Source organism: Salvelinus namaycush, chromosome 2, assembly GCF_016432855.1.
Source record: "Salvelinus namaycush isolate Seneca chromosome 2, SaNama_1.0, whole genome shotgun sequence".
NCBI lineage: Eukaryota > Metazoa > Chordata > Actinopteri > Salmoniformes > Salmonidae > Salvelinus > Salvelinus namaycush.
Genome location: NC_052308.1, coordinates 29,992,669 through 30,006,880, shown reverse-complemented (window position 1 = coordinate 30,006,880; position 14,212 = coordinate 29,992,669). Strand labels below are relative to the sequence as shown.

General features: G+C 44.1%; 1 protein-coding gene across 5 annotated transcripts in view; it reads left to right on the top strand.

Moving 5' to 3' along the window:
- LOC120061264 (rho guanine nucleotide exchange factor 25-like) overlaps positions 1 to 14,212 on the top strand; it is a 52,700-nt gene that overhangs the window by 15,109 nt on the left and 23,379 nt on the right. For all 5 annotated transcript variants that reach the window (XM_039010987.1, XM_039010980.1, XM_039010964.1 and 2 more), the window contains exons 2-3: positions 13,047 to 13,366; positions 13,636 to 13,740. In XM_039010987.1, the coding sequence (XP_038866915.1) occupies positions 13,047 to 13,366; positions 13,636 to 13,740 (425 nt within the window). The remainder of the gene's footprint in view (positions 1 to 13,046; positions 13,367 to 13,635; positions 13,741 to 14,212) is intronic.

Here is a 14,212-nt window from a genome sequence, read left to right as displayed (position 1 = left end):
GCTCCGAGACAGGATTGTGTGAAGGTACAAATCTGGAGAAGGTTACCCAAAAATCTCTGCAGCATTGAAGGTCCCCAAGAACAGAGTGGCCTCCATCATTGAAAGTGGAAAACGTTTGGAACCACTAAGACTCTTCCTAGAGCTGGTCAGGGACATGAGCAAGAACCCAATGGTCGCTCTGACAGAGCTCTAGAGTTCCTCTGTGGAGATGGGGGAACCTTCCAGAAAGACAACCATCTCTGTAGCACTCCACCAATCAGGCCTTTATGGTAGAGTAGCCGGACGGAAGCCACTCCTAGGTAAAAGGCACATGACAGCCTGCTTGGAGTGTGCCAAAAGGCACCTAAAGACTCTCAGACAATGAGAAACAAGATTCTCTGGTCTGATGAAACCAAGATTGAGCTCTTTGGCCTGAATGCCAAGCGTCACATATGGAGGAGACCTGGCACCATACCTACGGTAAAGCATGGTGGTGGCAGAATCATGCTATGGGGATTTCTTTCAGCGGCAGAGACTGGTAGACTAGTCAGGATCGGGGGAAAGATGAACGGAGCAAAGTACAATAGAGATCCTTGATGAAAACCTGCGCCAGAGTGCTCAGGACCTCAGACTGGGGCGAAGTTCACCTTTCAACAGGACAACAACCCTAAGCACACAGCCAAGACAATGCAGGAGTGGCTTCGCGACAAGTCTCTGAATGTTCCTGAGTGGCACAGCCAGAGCTCGGACTTAAACCTGAGCTAACATTTCTGGAGAGATCTGAAAATAGCTATGCAGCAACGCTCCCCATCCAACCTGACAGAGCTTGAGAGTATCTGCAGAGAAGAGTGGGAGAAACTGCCCAAATACAGGTGTGCCGAGCTATTAGCGTCATACCCAAGAAGACTCGAGGCTGTAATCGCTGCCAAAGGTGCTTCAACAAAGTACTGAGTAAAGGGTCTGAATACTTATGTAAATATAATATTTACGTTTTTCAAAATGTCTAAAAACCTGTTTTTGCTTTGTCATTATGGGCTATTGTGTGTAGATTGATGAGGGAAAATAAACAATTTAATCAATTTCAGAATAAGGCTGTAGCATAACAACATTTTGAAAAAGTCAAGGGGTCTGAATACTTTCCGAAGGCACTGTGTATGTTTTTACTATCTCATGAAAAACACAAATTCCACTCATGTCTGTCACGACTTCCTCCGAAGTCGGCTCCTCTCCTTTTCGGGCGGCGTTCGGCGATCGACGTCACCGGCTTTCTAGCCATTGCCGCTCCATTTTTCATATATCCATTTGTCTCTCATTTTTGGAACTATAATAAAAGTAAAAGTAAAATAATAAAAGTGTGCCTGTTTATTATACTCTGCTCTCCTGCACCTGACTTCGCCTCCAATACACCTATTGACAATGCCATTATTTTGTCATGCTGACAGGAACTGAGCAGGTGGATGAGTTCCTTCAAATAATTCACACATTTTAATCTTAAATTTATTAAACATAACCCTCTAGATTGGGAGTAATAAGCACTTTGAAAAACAACCCATTTGACAACCAACCCCAGTCTCTCCTATTAACAGTTTAATAGGTCACAATTGAAAGAAATTCTTGGCAATTCAACTGAATGCTGGTGATATTTTTATGCAGTACTTGTACTTATCCAGGCCACTGACTTTTACTCTAACTTGCTCAAGCAACCCAATTTCTCACTCATTTTGTTAATCACACACACAATATTTTATTTCTCTCCTCTCCTCCCCATTCTCTCATCCCTCTTTTCACTTGGCTCAATAATTAGTGATCTGTTTATAAACACAAAGTGAGAAAGACTGAATATGTTATTGAAATGTTTTGCAAAACATGCTTGGAAACACACAGAGCCCTCCCAGTGAATTTAGTATTCCTCCGACTCCTAAACTACTGCAGCACATAAACTCAGACTTATTACCCATTACGTGTGTGTGTGTGTGTGCGTGTGTGTGTGCGTGTATGAGCTCATCACTTCCGGTAAATGTACAAATAAACCTGATACAGAGTAATTAAAAAGGAAATGATGGTGATAAAGTGTGGTTGTGCTGGCACTCCCTCACTGTTCTCATCAGTGTGAAAGCCTCTGCTGTGAGTTAGATGGAACCAGGGGACTTCTCCTGGTTCAGCTGCTCTTGATGAATTGTCAAGATGAAGCAATACTCAGTATGTTGTGTTCACTGCTTTACCACATTCTGACACACTTTCCTAACACACACCAAATAATGCCCTCTGTTTATGATCAGGGCCTGGACTTTTTCATTTTCTTTATATCACGATAGGATATAAAGGATATGACCCAGATACAGGCACATGAGGGCTTCTTGGGTATGACGCTACTAGCTCGGCACACCTGTATTTGGGGAGTTTCTCCCATTCTTCTCTGCAGATCCTCTCAAGCTCTGTCAGGTTGGATGGGGAGCGTTGCTGCACAGCTTTTTTCAGGTTTCTCCATAGATGTTCGATCAGGTTCGGGCTCTGGCTGGGCCACTCTTGGACATTCAGAGACTTGTCCTGAAGCCACTCCTGCGTTGTCTTGGCTGTGTGCTTAGGGTCATTGTCCTGAGCGCTCTGGAGCAGGTTTTCATCAAGGATCTCTGTACTTTCTCAGTTCATCTTCCCTCGATCCTGACTAGTCTCCCGGTCCCTGCCGCTGAAAAACATCCCCACAGAATGATGCTGCCACAACCATGCTTCACTGTAGATATGGTGCCAGGTGACGCTTGACATTCAGGCCAAAGGGTTCAATCTTGGTTTCATCAGACCAGAGAATCTTGTTTCTCATGGTCTGAGAGTCTTTAGGTGCCTTTTGGAAAACTCCAAGCAGGCTGTCATGTGCCTTTTAATGAGGAGTTCTTGGTCACCTTAGCTTGGCCTGGCGGCCAGCTCCATGAAGAGTCTTGGTGGTTGCAAACTTCTTCCATTTAAAAATGATGGAGGCCACTGTGTTCTTGGGAACCTTCAATGCTACATAATTGTTTTGGTACCCTTCCCCAGATCTGTGCCTTGACACAATGCTGTCTCAGAGCTCTACGGACAATTATTTTGACCTCATGTCTTGGTTTTTGCTCTGACATGCACTGTCAACTGTGGGATCTTATGTAGACAGGTGTGTGCCTTTACAAATCATGTCCAATCAATTGAATTTACCACAGGTGGACTCCAATCAAGTTGTAGAAACATCTCAAGGATGATCAATGGAAACAAGATGCACCTGAGCTCAATTTCGAATCGCATAGCAAAGGGTCTGAATACTTATGTAAATAAGGCATTTCTGTTTAAAATGTTTAATACATTTGCAAACATTTCTAAAAACCTGTTTTTGCTTTGTTGTTATGGGGTATTATGTGTAGATTGCTGAGGATAAAAATATACTTTTTTGGGGGAAAAAGGCTGTAACGTTTCAAAATGTGGAAAAAGTCAAGGGGTCTGAAAACTTCCTGAAGGCACTGTATAATACTAAAGAGCAATATTTTGATGCGTTGCACTAGAGTTGGCAGTGGCACTTCATGTGTAAGATGAACGTATTGGATAGGTGTGCCAAGGGGAATTTAAGACTCCTCTGTCTACACCTGGAGTATTGTACTAAACATTCTGACACACACAAACACACACACCCTCCACTGACCGGAAACATCATTTTCATGACATTCCGGTTGTGATCCGGATGGCGTCCCAGCTGTTGCTCTGTTTGAAAAAGGCTGATTACGTAAAGTAAGCATTTCAAACAAACACCATGAACCCGGTCACTCGCTTCACTCAGGCTTCGCACGTCACCACCAGCTCTAAGCACCGCTAAAGGTCACCGCTTCTGAGAAAGCCGCTTCTCAAATGAGACACTTACCAGAGCGTACCTAGCGTATTGTAATACTGTAATATTAATAAGATGGTGCCGTACTGGATGGCCGCTGTTTTGCGAGCTCCGACCCAACTTATCTAATTTGGTGTTTCCTTTACTTTACTTTCACAAAATGTTTCCCCTATCATTTCTTGTAACCGATTATAACTTTTTAACATCAGATCGGCAGTTACTTACCCCAATTCCGACTTCAACTTCGACTTCGACTCATCTGCCCTGGGCTCTTTCTGTAATTACAACCCAAATTTCTGGGTATCAAGAGGAAACGCCTGCGTTAGAGGCAAGAGAGGGGGAGTCCTGGCGAGATTAAGGCAAAGGGAAAACCGACCACCTCTTCCTTCTAGTCTATTGGCCAATGTACAGTCACTTGATCATAATATGGATGACCTCTGAACTCAGATTTGCTACCAATGGGACTCGATTAACTGCAATATTCTCTGCTTTTATGAAACATGTCTTTCGGACAAGATACTCCCCATGGCTATCCAACTCAATGGATTCTCTATTCGCCGAGCGGACAGGACAGTAGAGTAAGGGAAATCGAGAAGGGGAGGGGTTTGCCTCCTCATCAACAACTAATGGTGTGCTGAATCGAGCGCAGTGGTAGTCTCGACTCATTGTTCACCTGTCTTGGAATATCTGATGGTCAAAAGCCGAAACCTTCTACCTCCCGAGGGAGTTTTCAGTTGTTATCGTGTCTGTTGTATACATTCCACCTCAGGACAAGATATATAACAAGCTGGCACTTAACAAACTGTACGAGGCTATAAACAAGCAGGAAAACTTACAACCGGAGGCTGCCTTTCTTGTCACCGGCAATTTGAATTCTGCATCATTAAGACATGTGATGCCCAACTTCCATCAGCACGTCTCTTTCACCACTATTGGCAATAAAGTCCTAGACCACTGTTGCTCTACCCACAAGCAAGCATACAAGATCCTCCCTCATCCGCCATTCAGCAAATAAGATCATGAGTCCATACTCCTGCTTCCTGTTAACAAGCAGAAGCAGTACCCGTGACTCACTCTGTTGATAAATGGTCATCATAATCAGAGATTATGCTACAGGACTGCTTTGCTAGGGGAGATTATGTTCTGAGACTCCACCGATAACATAGACGAGCTAACCACCTCCGTCACCGGCTTCATAAGGAAATGCATCGCTGATATTGTCCCCACAGTGAAGGTTCTCTGCTTCCCCAATCAAAAGCCCTGCATTAACACAAAAATTGGCACTAAACTAAAGGACAGGGCTACCACACACAAGACTATCTCAGACAACCCTGAAGCTACGGCCGAGGACAGGAACAAGTACAAGTAGTACACAGCAGAGTAATAAAATGAGCAAAATAACAATATAGGAATAAGGTAGAATCACACACCACACGCTCTGATGCCCGCTGCATGTGGCAAGGGCTACAGTCTATTACGGATTGCAGAGGAAGACACATTCATGATCTGCCCAACGATGTCTCTATTCCAGACGAACTCAATGCATTTTATACATGCTTTGACAATAACAACACGTACCGTGCTTGCGGGCCACACCAACCCAGAGGACTGGGCGATCTCTCTCTCCGAGGCCGACGTGAGTAAGGTCTTTAATCAGGTCAACATTCGCAAGGCCTCGGGCCAGACGATATTCCAGGGAGCGTTCTCAGAGCATGCACAGATCAGCTGGCAGGCATATTCACAGAAATGTTCAACCTCTCTTTGTCCCAGTCTGACTACCATCATTCCTGTTCCTAAGAACTCTAAAGCTTCATGCCACAATGACTAACACTCACATCTGTAATCAGCTTTAAAAGGAAGGTTATGGTACACATCACCATCATCATCCGGGACACCCTAGACCAAGTCCAATTTGCATACCGCCCCAACAGATCCGTAGATGATGCAATCTCAATTGCACTCCACACTGACCTCACCCACCTAGATAAGAGGAATACCTATGTGAAAATGCTGTTCACTGACTACAGCTCAGCGTTCAACACTATTGTCCCCTCCAAGATCAGCACCAAGCTTAGGACCCTGTGACTGGACCCCTCCCTCTGCAACTGGATCCTGGACTTACTGTCGGGCCGTCCCCAGATGGTGATGGTAGGCAACATCACCTCCGCTACGCTGACCCTCAACACGGCGGCTCCACAGGGGTGTGTGCTTAGTCCCTTCCTGTACTCCCTGTTTACCCACGACTGCATGGCCACGCACAACTCCAACACCATCGTCAAGTTTGTTGATGACACAACGGTGTAGGCCTGATCACCGGTGACGATGAGACAACCTACAGGGAGGAGGTCAGTGACCTGGCAGTGTGGTGCCTGGACAACAACATCTCTCTCAACGTCAGTAAGACCAAGGAGCTGATTGTGGACTACAGGAAATGGAGGGGCTAGCACGCCCCCATCCACATTGATGGGGCTGCAGTGGAGCGGGTCGAGAGCTTCAAGGTCTTCAGTGTCTCTATGGACACTCCCAGGACTCTACACACTCACACACACTGACACTCCAACACACTCATAACATGCACACACAATTATACTGACTCTCCACATATGCACAAACAATCATCATTTCCGCTGCTGCTTCAGTACTGTTGAACATATATCCTGATGCGTAGTCACCTTACACGTGTACAGTTGAAGTCGGAAGTTTACATACACTTAGGTTGGAATCATTAAAACTCGCTTTTCAACCACTCCACAAATTTCTTGTTAACAAACTGTAGTTTTGGCAAGTCGGTTAGGACATCTACTTTGTGCATGACACAAATTATTTTTCCAACAATTGTTTACAGACAGATTATTTCACTTATAATTCCCTGTATCACAATTCCAGTGGGTCAGAAGTTAACATACACTAAATTGACTGGGCCTTTAAACAGCTTGGAAAATTCCAGAAAAAGATGTCATAGCTTTAGAAGCTTTTGATATGCTAATTGACATAATTTGAGTCAATTGGAGGTGTACCTGTGGATGTATTTTAAGGCCTACCTTCAAACTCAGTGCCTCTTTGCTTGACATCATGGGAAAATCAAAATAAATCAGCCAAGACTTCAGAAAAAAAATTGTAGACCTCTACAAGTCTGGTTCATCCTTGGGAGCAATTTCCAAACGTCTGAAGGTACCACGTACCACGTAGAGATGAACGTACTTTGGTGCGAAAAGTGCAAATCAATCCCAGAACAACAGCAAAGGACCTTGTGAAGATGCTGGAGGAAACAGGTACAAAAGTATCTATATCCACAGTAAAACGAGTCCTATATCGACATAACCCGAAAGGCCGCTCAGCAAGGAAGAAGCCACTGCCCCCAAACCGCCATATTAAAGCCAGACTACGGTTTGCAACTGCACATGTGGACAAAGATCGTACTTTTTGGAGAAATATCCTCTGGTCCGATGAAACAAAAATAGAACTGTTTGGCCATAATGACCATCATTATGTTTGGAGGAAAAAGGGGGGGCTTGCAAGCCGAAGAACACCATGACAGCCGTATATATTCTTTAAGACACCACATATATAATATTAAAGAGCAATCATTTGATGCATTGCGCTGGAGTTGGCAGTGGCATTCTTCATATGAATGTATAGATGAACTTATTGGATAGGTGTGTCAAGGTGGATTTAAGAACCCTCTGTTGTCACCTGGAGTAGGGTACTAAAACATTCTGCCATTCAAAACACACACACACACACACACACACACACACACACACACACACACACACACACACACACACACACACACACACACACACACACACACACACAAACACCCTCTCCACTGAAAGGAAAAAGGCTGATTACGTAAAGTAAGCATCTCAAACAAACACCATGATCCCAGTTGCTCGCTTCACTCAGGATTCGCACGTCACCACCAGCTCTAACCACCGCTAAAAGCCACCGCTTCTGAGAAAGCCGCTTCTCAAATGAGACACTTACCAGAGTGTACCTAGCGTACTGTACCTACAGTATCTAACATTACTGTAAAGACGTTCCTGCTCTTAGTGGACTCATGTGACCAAATGGGAAATGGAATAAACAGCATCATATCTCAATTCCATTATGACCTTAGGAGGCCAGATGGCTGTTTGTTCAGAGTGCTGGGGAGACGTGCCCCTTGCTCAGGGTGGTGTGTGTGTTCATGCGCTTAACGTACAGTGTGTCATGGAGTCACCTGGAGAGGTGGGGAGTGGAAGGGAGGGAGGATGATTTCCAGTTTGCTTAGCTCTCTGGTAGCTGGGGTGTGTGTTGTTTTTCTTAACCAGTGGGTCTGTTTTCCTCTCTTTCTCTCTTTCTCTTTCTCTTTCTCTTTCTCTTTCTCTTTCTCTTTCTCTCTCTCTTTCTCTCTCTCTTTCTCTTTCTCTCTCTCTCTCTCTTTCTCTCTCTCTTTCTCTCTCTCTTTCTCTTTCTCTCTCTCTTTCTCTCTCTCTTTCTCTCTTTCTCTTTCTCTTTCTCTTTCTCTTTCTCTTTCTCTCGGTGGTTCTGTGATTCAGGGGGGACCGGACAGGTTTCAGTGGTTCAGAGTGTTCCATCCACTGGCACTTCTCTGCTCCTGTCACAGCTTTCCCTCTCACTCGCCTCTCTCCACTGAGCCTCCCATGTGGATATGACATATGGGCCACATTCTTGCATTTACCACCAATTTTCCTATTCACTGACACTCTGTGTCATCACTGGTCTCGCATACTATTTGGCGACTCAAAGGTTCAGTGTGGGGCTAGGACAGATCAAACTGAATTAATATAATTTCCCACTCCTCCCCTCTTTAATCCCTCCTCCCATCCATCAGCCCATTATAGAAATTAGTTTGTGTTGTCCACAGCAGCACGGCAGGAAGTGCTAGATGATACATTACTATAATTACAATGGCCCATCTGAGTTCTGGGTTTAAAATGAATGGCTGCACTTTCCTGGGAAATGTGTCGTTATTTAACGGATTGATCTTCGGTCCATCTTACTTGACCTGTAAAAGCATGACGTGTAAAGCAGCAACTGTTTAATATAAAGAGGGGGAAAGTTGATGTAGGTGCAACCAATTTTAACAGACATACATTTATGTAGATAAATAAACTCAAAACCCACATTCAGCAGAACAGTACGGCCATTTTCCACCAAAGAGAACAGGGCCCAAAAAATTGCCACGTTATTAATGGTGTTACCGGCAGCATGGTCTCCTAAAAAAGGGCTGCGTCAGACATTTAGTGTAGAGCTCTGAGTCTCAGCTTTTCTCTGGGCCCCTGAGGCCCTGTTATTATGATTACAGCTTACATCAATATGCTGACAGGACATAGTTAGATTCTGGGAGGTAGCCAAAGTGACAGCAAAGAGCCACAAAGAGCTTAAGCCTTCGCTAAGATCAGCAGAACAGAATCAAACGTTATTGTTGGGACTGCCTAACCAGAGCAGTGTGTGTGAGATCATACTGTTTTCCCTAGTCTAGAGGCTTAGTGAGATGAATTCATTCTGTGGCGTGAGTGTGTGACAACACTTCTATTAGCCCACTAATGCTAGGCTAGGAGGACAGGATATTATGGGTAGGACCGAGTGTGTGATTATGGCTGGCTTTGGCTGTCGTGATTTACGGTACATCAGCTTCTTTTTCATCACTACAGAACAGACAGACAGTGTCTCGGTCAGACTGCTCTTACTGACTGTGTGTTTTCTCAAGGCCTCATTCGTCTTCCAAGAGAACCAGACTCTTTCATCTTGTCTTCTTCTGTCCTCTCAAACTATTTTACGGTGTGCTCATCGCGCCATCTCCTGCCTCTGAATTCCTCTCACTCTTTCTCTTTTTCCCCCGACATCATACCCCTTCCTTTCCTCATTTTCACTGTCATTGCAATGTCTCACTGGAATCCAAATATACATTGGGGTCAGCCAGTATACAACATTCAGTAAACATCAACTCCTCACCCCACTGAGAGAGAGGACGAGGTGGGCTGGGCTCATTGCAGCATGGTAACCATACTCTCTTTGAGGACATATACAGTATGTCTTAACATAAACCATCTCCAGTATGTTTACCCCTTTCTCCCTGTGGACTCATTCCACAATAGGGTTGAATATTTTCCCAGTATTTTGCAAATGTTCCATCCCGAGAATAAATCACTTTTCTCCCGGGTAACCCAGTATTTCCCGCCAAAACCAGAAGTGTCATTCAAAAGCATTATAAAGCATAGAAATAGGCCTGTCTGGATTTAATTTAAGATTTGTTCGAAAATTCTAACCTAATGCTACCTGAGCCTGAGGAGCCATACATGAAATACATTTTATGAGCCCTACATTAAAGACATGTAATGATCCCAAGCCCAAAAAAGCCCAAATGACTGTGCCGTTATCCAATACATATATGATATAGGCTACTGCACATTAAACACAACATAAAAGCCCATAGATGTAGCGAGCTATATGCTCTTTTGGGGAAATAAATGAAACTAGCTGCAGAAGGCTAAGATTTTTGAGTGTGGACTGTGGTACTGTATTGTATTACACTGCATTATATGGACTGGAATTATGCACATCATTCAACCCATGATAAAGCAGGGAGAGAACATGTGATTCTGGTGCAGCACATGTGGCCTGCAAAGTTACAAGTATAGGCTAGCGAATTTGATTTACATTTTGAAATATAATAGGGTGTATTTGTATAATTAGTAGGCTGACGTACTGTATATATATATACCTTTCATAATATTTCCTCTAATGTTATTAACTTACCTTCTCTTTCTCTCTCTCTATTGTTGCTTCATTCCTTCCTCGCTTTCAACAGTTAAATTAAATATGTTTCATTGTCCTTATCTTCATCATTCCAATGACATTGTCACGACTTCCGCCGAAGTCGGCCCTTCTCCTTGTTCGGGTGGTGTTCGGCGGTCGACGTCACCGGCTTTCTAGTCACCACCTGATCCATTTTTCAGTTTCGTTTTGTTTTGTCTGTATTACACACACCTGGTTTCAATTCCCCTATCATGTTCCCTATTGTAACCCTCTGGCATTCATTTCTGTTCTGTCCGTGATTGTTTGTTTCGTTAGTGGTTGTTGTTAGTACTTGTGTGTTTGTTATATTCCCTTTGAGGAATTTTTGCTTATTTTTTGAGTAAACGATGTGGTTTCGCTCAACACCTGTGTCCTGCGCTTGACTCCGCTACTTCTCTGCACACAACCCTGACAGACATCCTTGAATAATATAGAACTATAATTAGATGCAGCATGCTTTCACTTCTCTTCATGAAGATCGAATGGTTATGGGTCTGAATAAATAACTGCTATAGCCTACCGCCATCGTGTATTCACTCTTCTTTCAAACTACCTGTGAGTTCTATTGGCTGCTGTATTTAACATTCAGCAAACAAGAGCTTGCGTACCTCTTTGAATAGTCTATTGGTATAAGAAATGCAAAATAATAAAAATAAATGTCCAGCAAGTTATTCTAGTCTAGCTTTTCCTGCATGGGACTCCAAGAGCTAAGGAGTGTTTTTTAAGGAGAGAGGCCAGCGGAGCAAAGGAGCGTGCATATTGCGCAAGAGACAGAGGCTGTAAGTTAGAAGCTTATTATGCATAACCCATCATGAATTAGCTAAATATAAGGCCAATACTACATTTAATTTATTACCTGAATGAGGTAGGCTAGGACATCTATATATAGGGCTATATATCAATCTAGAACAGGATTATCTATTTGGATGCAATTTGAATTGAGTTGATGGAAAGAGAGAGAAAGACAGAGTGCTCGCGCGTGCACTGATTTAAAGCAACGATATTCGAGTGATAGGTTGTTTTAAAACTCTGCAGCTGCAAAAAAAGATTAAATTCTTTACAATTAAAAAATAAGGTGACCCCCTAAAGCCAGATGGAGCTGGGTAAATTAGACGTGCATTCGGTCTTTATATTACTGTAGCATAGACTATGCTCCAGCAAATGCAGGCCTACCTGTCACGAGAAAAAAAGTGACCATGATGAGATGATAGGTCTACATGTGTTGTGAACTGCGCTCCGTACTGAGACGCGCTGTCTGTCCCCACCCTGAGTGTTGATGATTCATCATGCAGAGGCCGTAGAAAAGACAGATTTAGATTGCATATCATTTAACAGTTACATTCCAAGCCATGCTGTTCACATAAATTATGTATTATAATTTACGGTTTCTCGCAGTTATTTATGTTATTTTGGGGCAATAAATCCTGGTAAATCTCCTGTTCCTCCTCTTCCTGTCTCTCTCTCAGTGATAAAAAATAAATAATAAGAAATATGCACATCCAACTTATCGGGTGCAGCTCAAAAGAACGTATCAAATGTATCCGCAACTCTGGTATGCTCCCAAGGTGATGTAATCAGACACACAAAAAAGACAACGTTTCCATCTGAGTTGGATCATGATGACCTAACGAAGATCCAACTCGGATCGAAATGTTGTATTTTGTGTGTCTGATTAAATCACCAACGGAGCATACCAGAGTTGCAGACATTCCTTTTCACTCTAAGTGATGACATCACATCGGCAGGCTGACTCGATGGCTGTCATGTATGAACTAATTTTGGATGTCTAATCAACAGTTCTCTCCATAGCTTAATTTAGAACGCCTCCTACTCCCCACGGCCCACGGCCCACCCCTCTTGTTGACTATTATCTAAGCCCGCCTCAAAGCAGTACCCTTCTCCTCATCCACTGCCTTCCAATGTGCTGTAGGAAGTACACAGCAAACAAACAGATAGCGCTGCTGTCCAAATACATCTCTGAAGTATCTTGTTCTTTTAGTTTGTTTCCTTACTCTGTGGAGTGAGTTTTCACCTGTCACTTCCACACAGTCAGAGAATGTGGTTTATTTCGTCCCAGCATGTGACTCTCTGTGCTGCATTGGTAGAAATACTTTATCGGCTTAAAACAGGAAATTGAAGCACGTTTTTTGTGAGGTGGAAAGGCAATATCCACCTGAGAGCTCTGTGTGGGTTAGAAAGCATTTGTTAAAGGGCCTGGTTGCTGAAGTTAGTATTACAAGGGGAAAGAGTAATGTTATTACATTAGTCTATAATTCCAAGGTATTCAAAGGAAATAACCAACAGGAAAACCTGCACTTACATCAAGTACAAGTGGGAGTCATCCATCATTTTTGTCGGACTCAATAACTTCAATGACTGAATAACCAAAATATCTCTCTCTCTCTCTCGTCTGTAGAGTCATACTCGGCGGCGGGCAGTGAGGGCAGCATTACCCCCTCCGTTGGCTCCATAGCCCCCCAGGCCTCGGGCAGCTCCAGACCCTGCCCTCCCTCCTCCCCAGGGGGATCGCGGCACTCTGTCAGTGCCCTGAAGAAATGGCTTACCATGCCCGTCTGCAAGCTGAGTGTGGGAGGAGGGGGAGGGAAGGGGGTCAGGCAGGTCCACAGGCTGGATGGGAAGCAACCCTCTACCCATCTACCTCTCAGCCAGGCCCTAGGAAGGCCTCTGGAGCAGGGAGAGAACTACACTATCCTCCCCTGCACTGATGGAGACCTGGTGAGGCTTCACTCTCTACTATAGCATAATTGCCTTAATTTTGCTGGACCCCAGGAAGAGTAAATGGGGATCCATAATAAATACAAATACAAAATATAGCCTGGGAATCCACACAGGGGTTTCTATAATACTGCAGTGTATGGTTTTAGTTACATCACCTGTTCAGGACAAACTCCTGGCTCTACCAATGACAATATGCATGCCGAAGTAACCAGAATATGTTAAGTGTGTTTGTGTGTGTTATATTGTGTATGTTGTGTGATGTGCAGGGGTGGAATGATGGTCTGGTGAGTCCAGCAGCGTACTCTCCAGCACACACCCTCTGCCACAGCTACCTATCTGACCTGCTGCAGAACAGGGACACACACAGTTTGGTAAGGATTACACACACACACACACACACACACACACACACACACACACACACACACACACACACACACACACACACACACACACACACACACACACACACACACACACACACACACACACACACACACACACACACACACACGCACTTTGAGCAGACAGTGGACACTGCAGTCCTTTGTTAGAGCTCTGTACTCGAAGACTGATTCTGTGTTGGTTGAGAGAACAGAGAGAGACTACAGCTGTCAGACCACTCATGTCCCTGTTAGTCAAGCACGGGCACTGAGGCTGAAAGAACTCCCTTTGAAACCCCCATTCATATTTAATAAGGAGGGAGGGAGAGAGAGAAAGAGGGAGGGAGAGAGAGAGCGAGAGAGAGAGAATCCTGACCAACAGAGGAAGCGAAGGAGAATGAACCATAAATAGATGTAAAGTCAGAAACAACAAGTCTCTCCTCATGTAACCTGGGCAACC